The 25,042-nt window shown below is 37.1% G+C and overlaps 1 protein-coding gene across 4 annotated transcripts in view; it reads right to left on the reverse strand.

Moving 5' to 3' along the window:
• LUZP2 (leucine zipper protein 2) overlaps positions 1-25,042 on the reverse strand; it is a 654,481-nt gene that overhangs the window by 30,025 nt on the left and 599,414 nt on the right. For 3 of the 4 annotated variants that reach the window (XM_037839189.1, XM_037839191.1, XM_037839188.1), the window contains exon 10: positions 17,473-17,565. The exons of the other annotated variant lie outside the window; for it this stretch is intronic. In XM_037839189.1, coding sequence (XP_037695117.1) covers positions 17,473-17,565 — 93 coding nt within the window. The remainder of the gene's footprint in view (positions 1-17,472; positions 17,566-25,042) is intronic. 4 annotated transcript variants of the gene reach the window in all.

Genomic DNA, 25,042 nt, shown 5'->3' on the forward strand with positions numbered 1-25,042 from the left:
AAAAAAACAGAAAATTACAAGTGCTGGAGAAGATGTGGAGAAAGAGGCACACTTATTCATGGTTGGTGGGAATGTAGAATAGAGCAATTATTCTGGAAGATAGTGTGGCAGTCCCTCAGGAAGCTAAGTAAAGATTTTCCATAAGATCCAGCTATTCCATTACTAGGTATTTACTCAGAGGAACTGAAAATTAAGACACGAATGGACATTTGTAAACCAGGGTTTATCATGGCATTATTCACAATAGGCAATAGATGGAAACAGCCCAAATGTCCACCAATGGGCAAGTGGATAAACAAACTGTGGCACATACACACAATGAAATATTACACAGCTGTAAGAAAGAACAAAGACATGGAACACATAATAACATGGATGAGGACATTATGTTGAGCAAAGTTAGACAGAAACAAAAGGACAAATACTATATTGTCTCAGTAATATGAACTAACATTAATGAGCAAACCTTGAGAGTTAAAAGCTGATAACACAGGCTACCAGGAGATAGAGCAGAGATTGGACATTTGATGCTGAAGGATTACAGAATGTTCAGCAGGCTTGATTATATAGAACCAGAAATTGATAGGATAATACTGTGTGATGGTAGCACAATATTGTATCTACACTGAACAAAGATGTCCATGAGTAAGGCTTAAAGATGTGGGCTAGAAGCGTGTATGGCACCTGAGGTAAAGATAGAAGATAAGTCTGGGACTCTAACTTAGCAAAAACTGGAGTGGTCAATGATTGTGACTAAATATACAAATATAACTGTTCTTGCATGTAGGAGAAAAAATGAATGTCAAATATGCAGAGTGTTGGAAAGGGGATGGTAGTGGGGAAAAAATATAATCAAAGCAAATGGGAGTCTATGGTCAATAGTAACATTGTAACATGCTTCCATTAAATGTAACAAAGGCAATATAACAAAGCTAAATAAGTATGAGAGGGGGATATAAGGGAGGGATATAGGATTCATGGTAGTGGTGTTGTCTGACCCTACTATTATATTGTGTTGTATGATATTTTATTTTTCTTTTTATTATATTTTTTATTATTCCTTAAAAAAAACACTTTTTTTGCAGTAATCAATATGTTCAAGTGCTGGCTGTGGTGATAAATGCACAACTGTATGATGATACGTGAACAACTGATTATATACTGTGGATAATTATATGGTATGTGAATATAGCTCTTTAAATTGTATGGAAAAATATAAAAAGGGATAAAAGTGCTGGAGAAAACATGGAGAGAGGGATGTATGTATTTACTGTTGGTTAGGGGGCAGAATGGTATAGCTTTTCTGGAGGACAGTGGGGTGGTTCCACATGAAGCTAAGCATGTGGGTGCCATAAGGTCCTGCAACCTCATTAGGGGGCATTTACTTGGAGGATCTGAGAGCAGGGGCATGAACAGACATTTGCACACTGGTGTTTATGAGAGAGTATACCTGATTTTCAATGGGTGGAGGTGGCCTGGGGTACATGTACTGAGTAATAGAATGGTGAACTGTTGTGTGCACATACAAGGAAATATTGAGCTAGTGTGAGCAGGAGTTGTTCTAGTTTGCTAATGCTGCTGGAATGCAAAACACCAGAGATGGATTGGCTTTCATAAAAGGGGGTTTTTTTGGTTACACAGTTACAGTCTTAAGACCATAAAGTGTCCAAGGTAACACATTAACAATAGGGTACTTTCACTGGAGGATAGCTAATGGTGTCTGGAAAACCTCTGTTAGTAGGGAAGGCACGTGGCTGGCATCTGCTCCAAAGTCCTGGTTTCAAAATGGCTTTGTCCCAGGATGTTCCTCTCTAGGCTGCAGTTCCTCAAAGATGTCACTCTTAGTTGCACTTGGGGTATTTGTGCTTTCTTAGCTTCTCTGGAGCAAGAGTCTGCTTTCAATGGCCGTCTTCAAAATGTCTCTCATCTGCAGCTCCTGTGCTTTCTTCAGTGTCCCTCTTGGCTGTAGCTCCTCTTCAAAATGTCACTCACCGCTGCACTGAGTTCATTCTGCCCATCAGCTCATTTATATGGCTCCACTGATCAAGGCCCACCCTGAATGGGTGGGGCCACACTTCCATGGAAATTATCTCATCCGAGTTATCACCTACAGTTGGGTGGGGTTACATTTCCATTCAAACAACCTAAACCAAACATTCCAGCTTAATCCCCACTAATAATAACAACTTAATCCCCAATATGTCTGCCCCACAAGATTGCATTAAAGAATACGGCTTTTTCTGGGGGACATAATACATTCAAACTGGCCCAGGAGTGAAGCTGTGAAACATGCAATGAGGTGAATGGAACCAGTAGACAGCATTTTGAGTGAACTAGGCCAGAAAGAAAGGCAAACACTAGAATGCCTCACCAATATGGACTAACTACAATGTGTAAACTCAGAATTGAATCTTAGAGCACAGCATGTCATCAGAATGCTTATTGTAATGGTCTCTAGATTGCAAGCTCTCACATCAGTCACATCTATTCCTGAATTGTAATGGCCATCTCCAGATTCTGAGATGCTGATCCCTTTGTGTATAACCTGATGAATCCCTGGAACTTTGGGTATCTGTGTGACACCTGAAACTCAGAGCTAGAACTCAGCAAATATGAATGTCAGTATTAGTACATATAGCAACTATTAAAAAAGCAGAAAAAGAATCCATACTTCAACTAGAGATGTGAATGAAGCAGATGTGGTTAGGAATAGGGTGAATTGGGCCAAAGGGTAAAGGACAATACTGACTGTGTTTTAAAACTTCAAATTCCATGTGAGACCAAGGGAAGAGATGTTTAGTTGGTGCAAGGTCTATATTTCCTAAACAGTTTAACTCACATAGTTCATTCAAATACCATAATTACATAGAACTTTTAATAGGAAGTAAGACCTGCTGCATTTGCATAGGTTAGTATGAAATAGCGACACATCCCAAAGCAATCTGGACAGAGAATAAAAATACAGATGCTGAATCTCCCTGAGGAGCAGGGGGAAAATGCAAAGGCGTTGGGCTTCCTCACCTGGATTGTTGCTGATGTTCTCACAAATATTGAGGACTGGCAGTTTGATGTGCCAAGCCCTCTATCACAGGACTTGCCCTTATGAAGCTCATCACTGCAAAGGAGAGGCTAAACCTGCTTATAATTGTCCCTAAGAGTCTCCCCCTGAGTACCTCTTTGTTGCTCAGATGTGGCCCTCTCTCTCTAGCTAAGCCAACTCATTCGGTGAACTCACTGCCCTCCCCCCATGTGGGATCTGACTCCCAGGGGAGTAAATCTCCCTGGCAACGTGGGATATGACTCCTGAGGATGAATCTAGAACTGACATCATGGGATTGAGAATATCTTCCTGACCGAAAGGAGGATGCAAAATGAAATGAAATAAAGCTTCAGTAGCTGAGAGATTGTAAATGGAGTCGAGAGGTCACTCTGATAGGCACTGTTATGCACTATATAGATAACCCTTTTTAAGTTTTAATGCACCAAGATAGCTAGAAGTAAATACCTGAAACTATCAAACTGCAACCCAGTAGCCTTGACTCTTGAAGACAATTGTATAGCAATGTAGCTTACAAGAGGTGACAGTGTGATTGTGAAAGCCTTATGGGTCACACTCCCTTTATTCAGTGTATGGATGGATGAGTAGAAAAATGGGGACAAAAAACTAAACTAAAAATAGGGTGGGGTTGTTTTGGGTGTTCTTCTTTACTTTTATTTTTTATTCTTCTTTTCACTTTTTCTGGCACAAGGAAAGTGTTCAAAAATAGACTGGGGTGATGAATGCACAACTATATGATGGTACTGTGAACAATTGCTTGTATACTTTGGATGATTGTATGTATGTGAATATATCAATAAAATTGAATAAAAATAATAAAAAAAAATGAATGAGTCTTTCTTGTTACTCAGACTCACAGATGTTCTTTTACTTATGACTGCAAAATACACACACACACACACACACACACACATACACACAGGGCTTTTATCACACTGATGTTTTCTTTTCTTTGTCTCATTCCCCAAAACTGCCTAGAGAAATTACTGATTGCATTATTTTACTTCTTACCACCTGAAACGCAATAATAACTCATAGAAGAGACAAAAAGTATTGCTGTATATACAAGATTTAATGACAACACAGTATAATGCTGGGTTTAACCCGTGGGTTAAGGGGACTGTGTTGAGCCAGTGTTTAAATGTTTAAGTCTACTATTTACAAGCCTTGTGACCTTGGACAAGTTACTCTTTTTTTTTTCAATTTCCATATTTTAAAAATATGGAATAATTCTATTTTGTAAATTGCTGTAAAGTTTAAATAAGTAAATTATTGAAAGCACTTATCTCATTGCCTCTCAGCCAGTAAAATCTCACAATCCTGTAGGATCAATGATGATGATGATGATAAGTATGAATGTTGTAGGCAAAGAAGGCAGCAGGTTATATTATTAGTGCCTTGGATGCACCAAGTCCTGACTGTGTGCCAGGTGCTGAGTGGTGTCTGTTAACAGAGAGGTTAACAACCCGGATACAATGCATGACCCCATGCAGATATGCCATATTTTATGGCTTATTTCTTATTCTCAGATATTTAAAGAATAATTCAGAGAGTAAATTATATTTAGAGGAAGTCTGAATACTTTCTCTCCTATAAAATGCCTGTCACTTTCTTTCCCAAGCAAAGCACTGATTCAGACTTGCCTGGGTAGTTGGTTAGAATTATGGTTTTGTATTATAATATAGTAGATCTTGGAAACTAGAAAATACTTTCTACTTTTTCAACAAACATTAGCAAATTTATCAAGTCAAAAATGTTATTAAAATGGTGGAGAATTAGGGGCTACAATCAAATGTGTAAAGGGCTATCATGAAGGAAGAAGGGTAAGACCTTGTCTGCGTACCTTGAGTAACGTGCCGAGGATGACAGAGCAGTTACATTGGGATCAATGCAAAGAACATATCCTTAAAATTGAGGGGTATTCCCAAATAGCATTAACTGGAAATGTTTATGTCAAGCCAAAATGGCCAACTTCTTGGGCTAGTTTCATGAAATGGATGGATTCTTTCATCTCTGCAGCTCCTCCCAAATTTGAGGTTCTATGTAGTGATATGGAATACAGGAGGTCTGCCAGTTGGTTTTCCAGGTTTCAAAACTCAAATGTATCTGCTAACAATACTTTGTTTTAAAATAAAAGCTAGATAGGAAGTTTCTGAATTTCTGCATAGTTGAAATATTGAAACATTTGTTCATGTTACATAAGCCAGTCTTTAAGCAAAATGAAGTGACTAAAGGAATAATGAAATTACTCACATTGGAGGTTTAGGTTTAACAATCGATTACAAAGTAGTTTTCTATGTGTGAGGTAATTTAATACAATCATTATCTATTTAAATGTCAGCAACATTCTGTATAGAGCATAATACCAACAATATTTTACAGATGAGCACTGATCTAGACTTTATGAGGAAACGATGGTTGTATAATGTGTTCTTTCCTTAGGGAAATCATTGCTGGTGGAATTACAAGGAATAATAAAATAATCATATATGGTATGTGGGCTGAAAATGTACAGCCTGGTAGAAAAAAGTGCTTTGGAATCAGGGAGACTAGGGAGTGAATCTGGCTACAATTCCCTCATGTTTCCAAATGTATAAAATAGAGTTAATGCTTATCCTATAAGATATTTCAGGATAAACTGACAGAATGCCAAGTTCCTAGGCAGTGAAAAGTACAGGCTCTGCACTCAGAAAGCTTTAGATTGAGTCTGGCTCTATTACTGGGTCACTGTATGATATTAGGCTGGTAACTCAACCTCTCTGGGTCCTGTGCCTCATGTTTGATACCTATAAAATGGGGAAAAGTAGTAGATCCAAAGTCATGGGATTTTTGGTAATATATAAGTTGGGCAAAGTGCCTGGAATAAAACACCTGGCACATACTAGATACTCAATAAGTCTTACCTATTGTTATCATAACAAATTCCCTGATATCGTGTGTTCAAAAAATGTTAGTTATTTATATAATAATTGATGTGGTTTACTCAGTTTGTGAAGAAATGCAGTTCTATATTAATATTTTGGATATATTTAGATTAATATAATGCCATCTTCACATCATTGAAGAAAAAACTTATGATCTAACCATACAAAAATGATAAATGGCCTTTAAAATAAGAACAAATTATATGTTTCCTGCCAAACAAGGAAACAAACAAAAAAATTGATACATTCCATTTTCACTCAAATGTGATGAAATAGACACATTCTCCTCTTTCCCTTTGACAATGCTGGCATGAAAATAAATTAATATATATATTTTGAAAAGTAATTTAATAAGCTACATAACATATTTTTGTATTAATAATTCAGTATATTCATTTTGGGATGCTTTTTCTCTGAAGGAAATAATCTTAAATTGAAAACAACAACAAGAACCAAAAAACTTTGTACTCATAAGTGTTCATTATAGTGATTGCATAGTATAATAGAAAACAAACTGATGGTTGCATATAAGTAGGATGATTAACTAAATAATGACATAATAATAAGATGAAATATATTGTAACCTGATGACAATGGTTTTAGGATATTTAATAATGTGAGAAATGCTCATGCTGAAAGTATATAATGCAAAATTATATAGATAAAATTATCACGACAATGCAAAACAAGGGGTTCCTTCATTTTCTCCCCTCCCTCCCTTTCTCCCTCTTTCCCTCCCTCCACCCTTCCTTCCTTCCTTCCATTTCTGTTTTTCTTTCTCTTCCGTTTCCTTGAGTATATGGCTTGTTCCAGTTTGTTAATGCTGCCATTATGCAAAATACCAGAAAAGGACTGGCTTTCATAAATGAGATTTCTTAAGCTACAAATTAACAGTTCTATGGTCATAAAAGTGTCCAAATTAAGGCAACAACAAGAGGATATCTTCACTGAAGAAAGGCCTATGGCATCCAGAACACCTCTGTCAGCTGGGAAGGCATCTGGCTACCATCTGCTGGTTCCAGGTTGTTCCAGCTCTTCTCTCAGTCCTGTGCATCCTTAACTTAGCATCTCCAAACATCCTTCTGTCTGCAACTCCAAGCATCTCTGAGCATCTCTGTCAGCTCCGAAGCATCTCTCCAAAAGTCTCTCAGCTGCTCTTGGGGCATTTTGTCCTCTCTTAGCTTCTCGAGAACAAGCTCAGGGTTAGCATCTCAAAGCGTCAGCAAGCATCTGGGTCTGCTCTTTTTAAAGGACTCCAGTAAATGAATCAAGACCCACACTGAATGGGCAAGGCCACAACTCCATGGAAATAATCTAATCAAAAGTATCACTACAGTTGGGTGAGTCACATCTCCACGGAAGCAACCTAATCCAAATATCCCACAAGATTGGATTAAAATATGGCTTTTGGGGAGACATAATATATCGAAACTAGCACATTCCACCCCCTGGACCCCAAAAAGTCATATTCTTTCCATATACAAAATACATTCATCCCCAAATCATAAAAACTTAAATCATTTCAGTAACAATAGGTAAGTACAAGAATTTATCAAAATTAACTTACAGGCGTGGTCTGTCCTAAGGCAAAATTCCCCTCTGGTTGTGGACCTGTGCAACTCAGAAAAAGTTATCTGCTTCCAATATACAAGGAAGGGACAGTCAGTCATAGGATAAAATTCCCATTGCCATAGGGAGAAACTGAAAGGAAAAGGGGGTTCATAGGACCAATACAATTCCTAAAACCTGCAGGGCAAACTTCATTAGATTTCAATGTCTGAGAGTCATTTATAGAATGACATTTTATCCTCAAGGCTTGAGAGAACAGGAGTTCAACACTTTCCGAGGGACTTCATGGTGGCTATCTTGTCTCCAAAAGCTGGGGTGAGTGCTCCAGCATATCCATGCATTGGAGAGACCACCTTCTTCTAGGCCCCATCCTCTCAAGCATCAGGGTGCCACTCAGACTCTGCCTCTCTGGGGCAAATGCTCTCCCCTTCTGAACAGTGGGGTGGTGGCCAGACTCTCCCCAACCCCCAGGGAATGTGCCCACCCTCTCTGGGGCCTGGGGTGGCAGCACTCTTCCTGAGCATTGAGGCAGAAGGCCCACCTGCTGCCTCTGGGGCAAACTCACCCTTTCCACATGCATGGGTTTCTTTACTCTCATTGTCTGAGGTTTTTTGACTCCAGACCTCAATTTCCATGTTTCTATCATTGAAGACATTTTTCCTTCAATTTGTTCCTTCTTCATCCCTCCAGTCCAGACTGGCAGTGGTTCCATTTATATAGAATTTGCAAAAAATTTGTTGGCTTGGCATGAAGCATGCAAGGGTCAAAACCATCAGACAATAGGACTTTCTACAAATCCTTTCTGGATAACTCCATCTCCAATCCTGGCTTGTACTGAAATGGCTGGCTGGTTCCATGTTTGTTTAAATCCTCATGTGGGGGACTATCCTCTGGGGTCTCACTTTCTGGAAGCCCAGAATCTTCCAAATGATCAATTTCTGATTTCTTTGTACCCACGAGTTCAGTTCTCAGCTTATCTATGTCCTCTTGCATTTTACTATAAGCTGCAAGGAGAAGCCAGGCAGCATTTTCTATATTTAGCTTGGAGATCTCTTCAGCTAAGTATTCCAGCTCATTGCTTCCAAATTCTGCCTTCCATCTGACACCAGGACTCAATTTTGCCAAATTCTCTGCTACTTTAAAACCAGGATTACCTTTCTTCCAGTTTACAATGACACATTAATCATCTCTGTTTAAGGCCTCATCAGAGTTCATATTTCTACAAACAGTTCATATTTCTTTAGAGTTCATATTTCTACAAACAGTCTCTTCAAAACAATCTAGGCCTTTTCTATCAAGCTCCTCATGATTCTTTTAGAATCTTCCCCTTACCCATTTAAAAAGCTGTTCCAACATGTTTGGTATTTGCAAACTCAGCAGCACCCCACTCCCAGTACCAAAATCTGTTCCAGTTTGCTAATGCTGTCATTATGCAAAATGCCAGAAATGGATTGGCTTTTATAAAGGGGTTTATTAAGTTATAAATTTACAGTTCTAAGGTCATAAATGTGTCTAAATTAAGGCATCAACAAGAGGATACCTTCACTGAAGAAAGGCCTATGGCATCTAGAACAACTCTGTCAGCTGGGAAAGTATGTGGCTAGTTTCTGCTGGTCCCAGGTTGTGTTCTAGCTCCTCTTCAGCTCCTGTGCATCCTTAGCTTAGCATCTCCAAATATCCTTCTGTCTGCAATTCCAAGCATCTCTGAGCATCTCTGTCAGCTCCCAAGCATCTCTCCAAAAGTCTCTCAGTTGCTCTTGGGGCATTTTGTCCTCTCTCAGCTTCTCCAGGGTAAGCTCGGGGTTAGCATCTCAAAGCATCAGCAAGCATCTGGGTCTCCTCTTTTTAAAGGACTCCAGTAAAAGAATCAAGACCCTCTCCCTGAATGGCCAGGGTCACACCTCCATGGAAATAATCTAATCAAAAGTATCACTACAGTTGGGTCACATCTCCATGGAATCAACCTAAACCAAATATCCCACAAGACTGGATTAAAACATGGCTTTTGGGGGGGATCATCATATATCCATACCAGCACATGGCTGATCTGTCAGTTTTCATTAGATGTGCCCATCTACACAAAAACTGTTTATTGTGTATATTTGGCCTATAGGATAATAGATATGTTTGTAAATGTTCTCAAATATGATGTTTAAACTGTAGCAGTGCCTGGAAACTTTGGTATTTCCTTCATTATCAATTTGTACCCCAAATGTTTTTCTTAGACTAAAGGAAAAGGAAATTTTCAAATGCCATTCCAAATGCCATTTCCTTTCATGCATGTTAAGGTTAAACAATGTAATTTTACTTGGGGAAGAATTAATAGGTATACTGAATGATTAATTAAAAAAATGAACTTTTTTTTTGTCTTAAAAGACACAAAAATGTAAATGATAGTTTCTAGAATTACATAAAACATTACAGTCAAAGGTTAGGTACAGCTCTTCCAAATATTCCCATCACCACAATTAATTAGAAATTAATTCTGATGAATAAAGTACCTGTTTCTAGAAACTCAAGTAATAAAATATGCAGGCCAATCATGAAAGCATGCAGAAATTCAGCTGCTTCAATATGCAGCTCACCCATTCAATTATGGAGATGAGAGAGGAGCACAGATCAATCTGTAAACTGTATAATTGGATGAGCCATGAACACGGATTTTTGCAAATGATTGCACACTCTCTTTCATGTACACAATCTCTATGAACAGTAGCAGAGTAATCAATACATTTCCCCCATGCCTTGGACAATAAACTACCATCTGCCAAAATATCATGCCATGGTCACAAAAGCAGGCAAAGTAGCAATGAATCTATGTAGATGAGTCAAGTAATGCTAGTTACTTATTTCTGTGTATGGAAAACAAAACACAATCACAAGATGGTGTGTGAGATTATTATACTGGGGTGGCCCCAGTTGTTAGCAGGGCTTCCTTGTAGTGTGAAGAAAACAGGTTTGGAGTCATGCAAATAAATTCGAGTCTCATCTCTGCCTCCTACTAGCTATGATAATGTGTGTGAGTTAATGAACTCAGAGGTTCCTGGACATTGGTATTTTACAGAAGAACAAGATTAAACAAAATTAAAGTAAGCAAAATTGGGATTGCCAAATTCAAATTTTGACATTAGAACAAATAAACCCACTAAGAAAGTAAGTTAATATTCTCAACAATATCTCAGAAAAGAAAGAGCATTTTAATACTCAAAATATATAAAGTATCCTATGGTTAAATAAAGGAGGGAGAGAGAGAGAGAGAGAGAGAGAGAGAGAGACAGAGAGGTGGGTGGAGATTGATTGATTCATGAAAAATCCAATAATGTGTTCTTACTTGGCTCTATTCCATTTCATTTTCTACATCTCTTTACCACTGAAAATTCCATCACAGAACAGCACTTGCTTATAAGAATGATGTTTGGAAAATACCAATTTAACCTCTTACCTTCATTTATAAAATGGAAATAATTACGCTTACTCTCAAAATGTTGACATCACAGTGAAATGAGATAGTGTAGGTAACACATTGAGGTGAAAAGAGTAGTTAAACCCATCCTAGGTTAGAATTCTTCTACTGATTGTTGGCTGTGTGAATTTGGAAAAGTGACTTCATCTCTCTGAGATTCTGATACTTCATCTGTTAAATAGGCAAAATGATACCTATCACAAGAGTTCAAAGAGTAAGATAAAATATAAAAGATGGATAAAATAAAAAAAGATACATGAACGTTCTTAATGAAATATTTTCCACATATTAAGTGCTCAATTAAATTTATTTCCTATTCTCTCTCTCCCTTTTCCAGCTTTCCCTTCCTTCAATGAAAATTCATCTATTTTGTCAATAGATGGTTAGGGCCTATGAGAATGGAAACACTGATATTCAATCACTGTAAGTTTGCAAACCCAGTGTCAACACATGGACTCTGGTCATAACAGAATCTTAAAGTCAATGTATTTGCTGCTGCTTTCTTCCAGGTCTATGGTTCTTCCCCTTTAATCCAATTTCATTCATACATAATACAACAGGAGAAGACAAAATACTCATTAACTAAATGTCATCCTTCTTGTTTAACTACAACCTGGGTGGACACATTTTATCCTTTTTTCCTTTCATTTTTTCTCTTCAAATTATCAGATAAGAATTATCAGAATTATCAGATCAGCCTATACAATCTACCGTAGGGCTTCAGATGCTCAGAAGATTTTCATTATGATACATCTACATCTTTAGCTTCAATGCAAACATCTTATTTGGAAACTATGAAAATAAATTTGTGTTTATAATGATCTTCTCCACAGGGCACTGTGATTGAATTAGCAACCATTGGAAAGCCTAGAAAAGGAGCAGGTCATTTTTTTCTTTTTTGCTTATTGTTAACTATACTCTATTTCTTCTTTCAGAAATAAATAAAAGCAAACTATTAAAGAAGTTGGAATGATTTATCAGTGATTCATCACCAAGTCTTAAATGAGCTTGTATCTCTGACCCTGCCAATTACTCTAAGTTTGTTGTTGGTATTAAACACTCAGTTATCCTTTATAAGAGAGTTAGTTAAATCTCTCATGACCTTTCTCTAAATCATTTAACGGACTCAATGTAACTAATCACAAACGAATAACTGGGCAACCAGAAATTCCAACAACAAAAACTATATACGACAGGTATAAACCATTTCCCTCTGCTGATTTAATTAAGAGATGGGACAAATTTTAAAAATATTCCAAAGGAGAAAAAATTGAAATTAAATATCAAGTTACTTTTACTAAGATACCATTATTGTGTATGAAATGGATTTGTCATATCTATTACAGAGTAGTGCTGCAATATTACTCTTTAAAAAATCAGAAGTTGGAAGACAATAGAGAAATAGCAATAAGTTATAGTATTGAAAATATAATGCTGAAGCAAGGGGTGTCTCTGAATTTTCTTAATGAAGCTGATGGGAAGAATGTTAGGCTGGGGGAGAATGAGGGTCTGATACTGATGCTCCCTAACTAGGCATGTCTAGGCAAGTCACACTCCCTCTCTGAATCATAATTTTTTCATCTTTCCTGTGAAATAGTTACATTTATGAAAAATGCAGTATCATCTGATTTCATAATTCTGGGCTTTTGAGAAATATTAAGCATTTGCTGAAATAAGCCTTTTCATAGGTTCTGAAGGGAATACACAGATTTTTATAGTCCCTGTCTTCAAACTGCTTATAACACAATGCAAAAGAGAACCTCATACAAATAATTGAAATGCAAAGTGGAGTGTGATACAGGATGCAATACTTGTGTAAACAAAATACTATGGGAACCCATGGGAAGGAAGAGGACCTGCAGAATATGGATCAGACTAATCTTTATGTTTTCATATCACTGACTGGCTGGTATCCATATAATAAATATTATCATGCTCATTGTGCTATTTTAATTCACCAAATTAATAAGTTAAACATTACACTTAAGGTGTCATATATCTCTTGTTGGAAATCACAATTAGGTTCATATTTTTGCATGCTCTAAATTAAAGTATTATAGGAAAAGAAATATGGAGATTAAAACCTAATGAGAAAAGCAGCAAATTGTTCTGAAGACTTCAGAAACTCCATTCCTAAATTATCTGGAGGAATGCCAGCTCCTTCTTGAAAAATATCACAGTAGCACAATGAAGAATTGTGCATATGAAGCCAACCTTTTCAGATGGTGTGATGGAGAGGAGCCCAGAATGACAATCGTGTGTGGTCTCTGAGCTCAATTACAGCAGGGCATGACTTGTCTAGAATAATTTGTTAACCAAGCATCTGCCAACATCTCACAAGGCCATCAAATGCTGCACAATAAATATTAGATACCATAGCAAATGAGGATTTTTCAAATCTCTGCCAAAATTCAATTTTACTTGAAAAAGTTGGCACAATTTTCTAACTGCAACTCTAGAATTTATTTTCGGCAAGTTTCTCCTCTCATTTCCCTAGACCATTCTTTGCTGTTGAATAAACTTCCCCTGGTCAGGCAGTTGCCAGGCAGGTGTAATAGCAGAAAACTTAGTGAGGACTCCCAGTGCTAATCATAAGCAGTCATTGTTTTATATTTTCTCAGCACATTAAGAGAAATTAAATGGTTCCTACCTATGGGAGTCAAAAACATTGCAAAACACATGTACACTGAGGAATGTCTTAACCCCTAAGTGAAAATTAGAATAAAATACACACTTTCTTTAATTCTTAGTATACTATTAAACAATATGAGGTGTATTTGCAAGCTGCAGGACAATGGGATGAGCAGGTACATCCTTTGCTTTCCCAGTGTGTCTCCAATATTATCATTTAAGCAAAGCTGCTTTAAAAGTAATTTAAACATACGCCAAACTGATAATTCAATATGCCTCTGAGATCTTAGTGATCCACTTCAAGTTTTTAAGTCTATTAAAAAAAGAACCAAGTAATCCAGAGGCCACTTTCCTAAGTGACCTTGTCTCATTTACAGAAGGCATAGGTAGCAAATGGAATGAACCCACAAAGATAACTAAGAATAAATTTGCTCTCTAATTCCTAGTTTGAAACCTTGGTCATGGAAGATGCTATGACACTGAATCCTAAAAATTGCAGAGCAGCTGTTTTAGAAAGAACTAAACAGGACTTCCATGGTGTGGTTAACCACTGTGCATTTAATATCTATCATATATGGTCATCATGATAAGTCTGAGAGATATCAACATCAATGTTTCTCAAAGTATTTCACAAGAAATCCTGACAGAGAAAAAATCAAGATGTATTTATTCAAATAATGCACATTATACACTAAATGAATTATAATCTTAGGAAGTAGAGTCTGAGGATACACAGTTTTACAGATTGACCAGATGACTCTTCATCATCCTAAAGTTTGAAAACCATTGATCTACAATATGTAGATACGGAAGCTGAATAATAAGCTCACTTGCCAAAAGTAACAATTTTAGGAAACAGCAAAGTTAGGATTCAGATCTAGGTTTTATGGAATTTCCAGGCTTTCTTTGCTATATTACTTATTTTCAGGTGTGACCAGCAGGAATCAAAATGCAACATCTTTTCTATTTATTCACTGAGAGAGTGTGTGTGCTCCTATCAGTTTTCACTGATGTTGCTGATGATTATATATCCCTAGAGCTGAAAAGGATGCTAACATGATGGTTCTTTCCCACCACCCTAACGCTATAAAACTTTTAGGAAAAAAACAAAAAAAAACAAAAAAAAACAAAAAAAAAAAACACAGGAGAATAGCTTTGTGTATTTGAATTGGGTGATGTTTCTTAGATACAACATCAAGGTACAGTCAATAAAAGAAAAGATACATAACAAATTGGACTTTATAAGAATTTAAGACTTTTGTGCTTCAAAAAGCACCATTAGGAAAATGAAAACACAGTCCATACATGGTGTTTAAGTTCCTGGGCTGCTAAAACAAATACCATGCAATGGGTTGGCTTTAATGACGGAAATTTATTGGCTCACAGTTTTGAGGCTACAAGTACAAAATTAAGGTGTCATCAGGGCAATACTTTCTCCCACAAGTCAATGGCATTCTGGGGCTGGCTCCTGGAGATGCTTGGTCCTTGGCTTTTCTGTCGCATGACAATGCACATGGCAGTGTCTCCTGGCCTCTCTTTTCTCTTCTGGGCTTCACTAATTTCCAGCTTCTGGCTGCTCTCTGTGGCTTTTTCTCTATGTGTCTGCATTTCATTCTGCTTACAGAGGACGCCAGTAATGGATTAAGATCTATCTTGATTTGGTTGAGCCACACTTTATCAGAAGTAACCTCATCAAAAGGTCCTGTTTAAAACTCACAGGAATGGATTAGAAGCTTTTTTTTTTTTTTTTGAGGGGTGGATAGCTCCAAGACAATACATGGTATAAGGCCTAAAATTAAGACTAATATTATGTATTGGCTCCACATCTGGAGACATCCAATAGGGACCTGAATGGCCCTATCTCAAATTCCCCTCTCCACTCCACTCCCAAAGAGAAGACCTCCTACCCATACAGCCCTCCCTATAGAACCAATCAGGCACAGTCCTGCTTATGACTGTTTAGTGGATTTCAGGTCCTTGCTACCCCCAAACAAGCAAATCACATCCTCCCAGGAGAAAGGCGAGTACTCCACCCTCTCGTTGCTAACAAAGACCAACTCTCACAGTTCCTTATGGTTCACTTTGCTACAGAGTGAAACCCCACGTGGCCCTGAATGGTATGTGGTGTTCTCCTCCCCTAGGCTGTGATCATATGTGACTAATAAACTGCTGTTAATCTATATGACCAGTGCTGGGTGTCCTGTTTGTGGCTATCCCCATAATCTTCAGCCAGGAATCCCTCTCTCACCAATGGGGTGAATAGGAGGTGAATTTAAAAAAAAAAAAAAAAAAACATAAAAACATAGACCAAGAGAAATACTTTCAATTCATATATATGATAAATGATTTATATCCAGAACCTACAAAGAATTCTTGCAGTTCAAAATTCAGAATACAAATAACCCAGGGAAAACACTTGTAAAAGATCTACTGGTAAAAGATGTGAATAAACATTTCACCAGAAAACAAAAAACAGACAAATAAACAAAGGACAGTTTATGATTTTGAGGAGGCCCCACCTTCAGTAAGAAAAATAGACACTGAATATTGCTTTTAGGGAAATCTTAGCAAAACACAGAGAGATTTTGAGTTGCTGTCTTTTTTTTTTTTTTTTTTTTCCTCTTATGAGAACAAGTTAAATGATCTATCAAGGTTTCTTTGTGAAGTTTCAGGAAAATATATGAAGAAACAAAAACACCCTCCTTAAATTTAACTCCATTGTTTTTTCACTCAGTTTGACATAAATATTTGACAACCTTAAGTCTCTCTATAATTCAGACCAAACTCCTTAGCTTGGGATTCCAGGGTCCTCATGTTCTAGTCCCAAATTTTCCTCACAAATACAAATCCCAGCCCTCTCTGTACCCTATACTCTAACCATATTGCTCTGCTATTTCTTGCCTCGGCACATTTGCTTCCAATGTCAAAGACCTATCCAATCCTTCAAGCTACAGCAAAAATGCTCCATCCTGCTCAAGGCCTAACTTTACCCCACCTTGGAAGTAAATTACAGAGCATATTACTGCCACTTCTCAGTAAACTTATGTTCTAACTTGTATTATTTGGGTACATGTTTAAATACATTAATATTTGAACACAAGATTACTGAGGAGTTCATTTTCTAAACCTACTTCGGAAGTCAGCAAAGGAAAAAGAGGAATACTTGGTAAATTTATTTTTCTATTCTGCCTCATTTCTTTTATCTGCAGCCTTATTTCTTTGCAAGCACCAATATTTTCAGCAGGCACATTTCATTTCATCAACTGGACTGAAGCCTAATTTTGCATGGATTCAACGCAATTATTGTCATTTTTAGTTTCTCAAATCCAAGCATGACAGCTCTATAAACTTGATTATGCCAAAGTTCTAGAATTAAAATTTCATTACATTTCTTATAAGCGAAAAAACACACGGCAAAGTTCTATATTTACTGTTGTCATTTGATGGTAGTAATCTCCATTCCTTATTGTGAGGCTCTTAATGCTGGGTTTATTTTCTTTATGAGGGAGAATATTACAGAATCACACCCTGTCTTCTTTCCTCCTATTTTTAACAGCTTTCTGTGCCTTCATCGTGAGCCCGCGGGTCACTCACACCTTTCTGACAGCACACATTCAGAGTAGCCCTAACACCCTGGTTACACCTATTAATGAAAAACCTGCCTGATTCACATCCAAGAAACTCTGTTACACTTAAAATTATTTTGTTTAGATAATATGTATGTATAAAATAGAAAGTTTCCTGGTGGCATGAACTAGAAATTTTAAGATGCTTAAGTCCTTTTTTTAATGTTGAATATCATTAAAACCATTTTAAGTTAATCTTACATTTTGAGAATCACACACAGTAGTACTTGTATTTTTTTCCTTTGTTGACTCAACTTGAGAGCTCTCATTTTTTCCAGGAGCACTTTTTTGAGGCTTGAGAGGGAGGGAGGGAGAGAGACAGAGAGAGAGAGAGAACATTAAAAACAAATAAATAGGTTCAACAAATAGATCAACATGGTTATTGTAAAATATATACATTGTCAGCATTATGGTAATATTGCATTCAAAGAAAAAGAGTAAAGTGGAAATTTATACATATCAGAGATCTTAAACTTTGTACCTTAAAATACTTAACCTTGAAATTAAGTCAAATTATTGCTGTTTAATTTTGTATTGGTAATGTCCAGTAGGAGTATTTTCCCACTGGGAAATATGTTTCTTGCATAATAAGATTTTATCTTAAATACCCCAGTTCCTTCAAAAGCAGGAATCTTGTTGTCTCTCATTATTTTAACTGCCAATAGCACATACCTTGTTTTCTCAATGAGAGAGGCAATGTATTGAAATATCTCAATGCAATTTACATGGTGGATTATATTCACTCTAATGTTTCAATAAATAACCAAGCCCTGCTTTATAACTTAAAACCTTATAAACTTCTTGAAATGCTAAATGTTGTTCTAAAATTGATCTCTTTGAGAATATCAAATTAATTCACAATAAGGAAATAACTGAAACTATGGTACTATAACTCACAACAACTTTGGAAATTTCCTATATAACTGTTTGCTAAACTATACTTTGAAAGATATCACCTTTTTGTATACATGTTATATTTCACAATGGGGAAGTGACTGAAACTATTGAACTGTGATCTATGATATTCTTTGAAATTTGCTCTCTGATTGCTTGTTTAATTGCACTTGGAGAGTTACCACTTATATGTATATAAATATTATAGTCTGCAATAAAAAAATTTGAAAAAAAAATAAAGCCAGCTCTGGCCAGGTGAATATATGCCATGACTAATGTACAAAAACACTCCTACAGGCAGGTTTAGAATTTTCCACTCAAATTTCTGTTTCTTAAACAGAATTGATTTGAATATGATGTTAATTCCAGTAATTTGGGAAGGTACTATTGTAGGATAGACAAAGAATAAACACAGTAAATGCTAACTTGCTTGAGTCTGCAACTTTGATCACAGTGGTCAAAGGGAAGGAGGAAAAGAAGATTCCACCATTGGGAACCCAGGAAGACATGGTGGGGTCAGAGCAAAGCGAAGTCCACTGACTCAAAGCACATACCCGTTTTCCAGCTGTATTAGTTTCTACAAAGCAGTGATCTGGTTTTCCACTGGTAAATGCATTCCTTAGCAGGGAAATAGTGTTACAAAACAGTATGTGTATAAAAATAAAAACAAGGATAGTTAATGAAGCTGAATATTAATAATCAAACTAGTAGAATAACAGAGAAACAATTGAAAATAAAGCACTTTAGTTTACTAAAATAGTTCCTATATTAAGCCACCCATTTTATCAGATGGGGTGCAAAATGATTGACTAAATAAAGAAAGAAGCAAAACAAATCCTCTTTCTCTATACTTAAAGAAGTTTAATTTAGGTGTGTGAATTTCAGAAGGCAACAATCATCCCCTCCCTTACTCCACTTTCTTTCCCTTCTTTCCTTATTAGGACTTCTGCCTTTTGATCTCCCATCTGTACCTTCCCTTTGAATAAGAAAGATAATTAAGAAGGAAAACAAAATGTCTTCTTTCTGATCCTGTTAAATCTCTTCAATAAACTTTGGCATTGCCCTTTAATTGAAGCCAACAAAGAAGCCAGGGATATCTGCTAGATGATGTTGAATACAAATATGAGAAAGGCATCATTTTTGTGTCTGTAGAATTTACAGAACTGTATTATTATTTACATAAAATATTAAGTAAAAGTGGGCACAAACAGAATTGTATATATTTTGAAAGTATGGAGGTCAAATTCATTTGGAATAATAAGAAATGGCATCAGGGAAAGGGTCATCTTTAAAATGGACCTTTGAATGATTATGGTAAGAATGATGTAAGGAATTCCAGATAAAGGAAACAATATAAGTAAAGACATGGAAATGGAAGAGTCAATTTCTGGCCTGCAAGTTGATAGGTAGGAGTAGGGTAATCATGTAAAATAAAATGCTACAAAGTAGGGAGGGAATTCCAAATGTGACCTACAAAGTTTGCACTTAATTTAGTATCCAACGGAAGCACCTTTAGACATTTTAGAGCAGGGATATGACATCAATAGAACCCCCTCTCAGCACCACATGGCAGCCAGTAGTGTGTAGGCATAAATGGAACAGAAGGGAATTGGGGGTGGGGTGGGAGTGGGGGGTGTCAAGACTCAATAGAGAAGCAAAAAAAAAAAAAAAAATGATCAAGTGGATGGATACAGAGGCTGAACTGAGGTGTTAACACTGACAACAGGAAGAGATCAAGTACTGATCATATTTTGGGAGCAAAGGTAAGAACCTACATACTTTAAAATTCTACAGTAACAGAAAAAAACTGGAAAAAAGGTTTGTAGCAAGAAGAGTGATTTTATATTGTTAACAGAGAGTTTAAAGTACTTGAGACTCCTAAATATGTGTGAAGTATTGGGTATCAGTATAAATTTTTAAGAGTCGAGCAGCCACTTATTCTAGCTAAAATTTAATAATCACACAACACCTGTCTTTACATAGCCCCCATTATGTAGATGTTTTGAGGAAAACAAGTTAAAAAGAACAGGAGGAATAAACAAATGCTGATACTGAAGGATAGTTTCCCCTGGTGTGTATAGTAGTGACCACCGAACATAAATTAATGAATGGATTAAGTTTAATTAACAGGCAAAGGACCAATTTTAATATATTTGCTTCTGTTGAACAACCAGATAGCTGAATAATAGTCCCAACATTTTCTGGTAAATTTCATTCATTATACAACAGCATTAAAGGAAATTGAAAAATAAAACTCATTCAGTATTCTAGCAACAGTTTTACTTCTTGATGTTGCCTTCCAGTCTTTGTCTATATCCACATGCATGAATATTTTACATAGTCACAGTTATAGTGCAATACCAGTTTTTATTCTATTTTTACACATATAATATATAAATAGTGCTATTAGGCTTTATATCTATAATTTTATAGGTATAAATAATATTCCATAAACATACTCGCAAAAGTATATATCATGGTTGAAGATTTTGGTTGTTTCAGTTTTGTGTTACATAGATTATATTGCAATGAATATCAGTCTACTGGATACCAGCCTGTATGACAGCTTCTATCAACCTAGTCAATAGTTTAAATGTCTGACTCTCTTCATAGCCTGGGAACTCCTGAAGGGAAGACATATTCTTGCTGCATCCTCTGAAGCTATACATAATTTTTACTCAATAACTGTTTACTTGTTTTTCCTTTTCATTATTTATTTAGGATGTATTTCTTAGGATGCAGAGGAGATAAGGATTAAGTGTTAGTATTGAATCAAGAGGAATGCATATAGTCATGTTCAGAAGACTGTTTCCAAAATGAGGCAATTTGAGTTACTTCCAGCAATATGAGTCAACAAGCATTGCTCACCACTCTGTGACAGTATTGTGTCTGGAAATCAAAGATTACAAACCTATTTTGTGATATCAAAGAGCTCCCATTTGCTACTCATTGACTGCTGATCACTGCTTCTATCTCCCTAACAGATTCTGATTGTTTTCTGGAGAGTAACTTCTCCCTCATGGTGTAATATATTTCAAGCATTGTTTTGAGTACCAAATTTCCTGTATTACTCAAGACATGGGCAAATAACCCAAGGTGGGTCTTTGGATGCTATATCCTTGGACTTCAAATGTTGATAAGACTGAGGAAAGGCTACAAATTGTTAGGTTTATTCAGTGAAGTATGATACCTTGCCCAAATTGTTCCTATAACTAAAACTTTCCATGGTTCATACTTTCCAGTCTTTTGGAGCAACTATTGTTCCTACCTACCTTCTCCTTGATACTGTGAGCTTCTTATATTCTATCAGTAAATCACTTTTGTTAAATTTGGTCAGAGTCAGTGTTTCTGGCATGGAATCAAGAATGCGAGAATGAGAGAGGGAGACAAACTAAATTAAAACTGACAATACAATGTAAGTGCTGGGATAGAGGTTTGCCATGGAAACCAACAGAAGAGAAACCAAACCCAGTTCAAAAACAATATTACCAGGCTCATCATTGATGAACACATTATTTTAAAGTATATATTTAATATATTCATAAAAATATAATACACATCGAGAGGCGGGGCAAGATGGCGGAGTGGTGAGGAGCAGAATTTCGTCTCTCCCCTAGAGCAGCTGGCAATTACCCAAGAACTATATGAAACAGTGTTTTCGGGGTCTCCAGTAACCAGTCACACATTGGACACAAGTTTGGAATTGGAGGAAAAGCTGAGATCGCAGCGAACATTGTAAGTTCCCTGGACCAGGGGTCTGGCGCCCCTCCCCACCCAGACCTCACAGACTGTCTTGCTGCCGGCTCCCTGAAAGGGGGGGAAAAAAAACAAAAAACAGCAATCTGCTGAGGGCAAGAAGGGAGGCTCAACCCAGCCTCAACTGCAGAATTAATTAACAAATTAATTAACTAACTTTGGGAGCTGGGGTGCTAAAGAAGGGCTGGGCTCCAAGAAGTGGGGGCACGTAAAAGCGGGCACCCATTCCCAGACTCCAAAAAAGCCATTTTTTTTTTCCCTTACATTTTGTCCCTTCTGGCTTCTAGCTGATCTCTTATCTTTTTGCACTTCAATAGCCCCCGGCAGGGGTGGAAGTGAAGCGGTTGGAGAGTAATTATCAGACAATAGCCCAAAGCATATCTTTAAATGCTCTATTCTGACACTGACAAAACTTCCAGGCTGGGGAAAGACTTTTAAAAGAGACTTTTTTTTTTTTCCTTTTTTCTTTTTCTTGATTTCTTTTCTACTTTTTTTTTTTTTTTTTTTTTTAAATCTAAAAGTAATATATGTGGTTATTTTCTATCGGAAAGCCCAGGTTGAGGGACTAGGCTGGGCTTGAGGGGAGACAGAGTACCTACAGTGTCTTTGAATTCCGTATTCACTACTGAAGGCCTCCACCCCCGTCTTTAATTGGCAACTCAGGCTGACCAAGGAATCTACCTGGAGAGGCCCCAAAGAGAAGAGAGGAGAAGGGAATAGTGCCCCTGAGAGACAACTGGAATTCTGAGGATTGGGAGAGTGAAGGGAGGCCCAGCTCAACTGGCAGTCCCCTTCTGGGAATTCAGACCCTAGGGGCTGGAATTCAGATTCCAGCTTCAGTCAGCCACGCCCCTGACAGGATCAGAGTCACCAGGAGAACTAAAGGTTCCATACCTCCTTACACTGGTGGGGGAGCTGCGGGCTGGCCAGCGCCACCTGCTGGACAGGAGTGGAAAAGCACCAATTCTAAAGGCCTCATAGGAGGGTCTCATTCTCAGGAAAACTCCATACCCTCCCAATGAGACCTGGGCCTCACTAGACTGGGAAAAGCTGACTAGGGTAGACCATATCTGAGGAGACCCACTCACAAAAAGGTTACATAGAGGCAGAGCAAGAAACAGAAAAAACAAGAGGGGAAAAATTCCGATCAACGAAATAGAACCTAAGTTAGAGGTCTAGAATAAGTTGAACTGAATAACAGAGGCAAGAAAACAAAGCCAACCAACAAGAAAACCACTAAGTAAAAGACAGAAAACAAGCTCCAAAATAAACTAATCAAGAGAATCAGATGCCTAGACAACTTAAGATAACAAGCCATACCAGGAAACATGAAAACATGGACCAGCCAAAGGAACAAACTAATAGCTCAGCTGAGACACAGGAGTGGAGGCAACTAATGCTAAATAAATTTGATGAAAAATATAATACTATATTTAGCATGTCTCAGTTAACTATCAGATTGGAAAATATTCTTGCTTGCTTATTAATTGTACTTTTTCATAGAAAAATTGCACACTTTTGAAAATGTTCCCAGCTTTTGGTGGAGAGGCTGTGGCAGGGAATTTTTCAAATAAAAGGTTTTATGTATTTCCATATCTATCTATCTATCTATCTATCTATCTATCTATCTATCTATCATCTATATATACCATGTATTCATTTATTTTTGTGTGCCCTTGCTACTTTGGATGGAGGATAGAAGAGGCTTCATTAAATATTTAGGTCACAAAGAGCAAGGGAAGGGAATGATAGTGCAACTTATCCTCCTCCACAAGTTTGCCAAGGACTGTCCTAACCAGTGTTTATATATTAAACAAATGGATCCTTGATTTGCAAACTTCTATATCAAGACTGAAGTTATCTCACTTAATTTCACTTCAGAAAAAAAAGTCAATACATGAATTACTTCTAACAATGGGAAGAAATTCTACATCACTTCATCAGCATAAGCAACAAAGCATGAAAAGTTAAATTACTTTGAATACAAAAACACAGTATTTAATGAATCAGGAGCTGCTTGCTCTTAAACATAATAAATATAATCCTCAAGACAGTCCCTTTTGTCAGTGGGATGGCACCTTGTGGAAAGAAGCCTTATTGAGTCTGATAAATTAACAGTAGAATGAAAACTGACTTTGGGGAAACATAATGAGGTTTGGAGTCAGAGAAATTTGGATTCTAATTCTGCATCTGCCAGTTTAACAAAATGGGGCTTAGAGCAGGGCCTCAGTTTTCTGCTCAGTCCAATGAGGTCAAGAACACCTAAACTGCAGTGTTCTTGTTTGTTTGCTTTTAGGAATGGAGAAACTGAATAAAAAAGGGCCTGGATCTCTTAGGCATTATACCAGAGAGAGCTTCTGCTTGAGGATTTGATTATTTGAACAAAGACTTCTACCTTCCTCTAGGGAGGTGTGGGTCTGAAAGAGATTGACACTATAGTGGGTCCAATGGTGGCCCTGAAAGATAGGCCCATTTCCTAATCCTAGAACTTATGAATACTACCTTATAAGGCAAAAGCTTGACTATAATCTTATATGGCAAAAGATGTCACTAAATTAAGGATCCTGGGATGAGGAGATAACCCTGGATTATCCTGGTGGGCTCTAAATTCCATCCCAATAATCCTCCTAATGTAGTGGAAGATGGAGGATTCACATAAACACACAGAGAAGGCAACGTGAAGACAAAAGGCGGATATTGGGGTGAGGCAGTCACAAGTCAGTGTACATGACATCAGCTGCCACCAGATGCTGGTACAAGCAAGGAAAAGAATCTCCCCTAAAGCCTCTGGAGTGAGGATGGCCTAGCTGGGGTTCATATTTCTTACCTCGAAAGCTGTTAGAGAAGAAATTTCTGTTGTTTTACGTAACCAAGTTTGCGGTAATTTGATATAGCAGCCACAGGAAACTAATTCAACTACTCCTTATAGTAATTTAGAAATAAGCTAGACTCATTTTTCTAGCTTTTGAATATATTTTGTGATCAAAATAATTTAATATTTGAAAGAAAAATAGTTTAATATTCCCTCAATAGAATATTCAAGGCTCTCTCTTGACTAATGTAAAAGCCCAAAGCCTAAACGTTTCAAACAACACTGAGAATCCGTGTCAAGCATTAGGAA

Source organism: Choloepus didactylus, chromosome 6, assembly GCF_015220235.1.
Source record: "Choloepus didactylus isolate mChoDid1 chromosome 6, mChoDid1.pri, whole genome shotgun sequence".
Taxonomy (NCBI): Eukaryota; Metazoa; Chordata; class Mammalia; order Pilosa; family Megalonychidae; genus Choloepus; species Choloepus didactylus.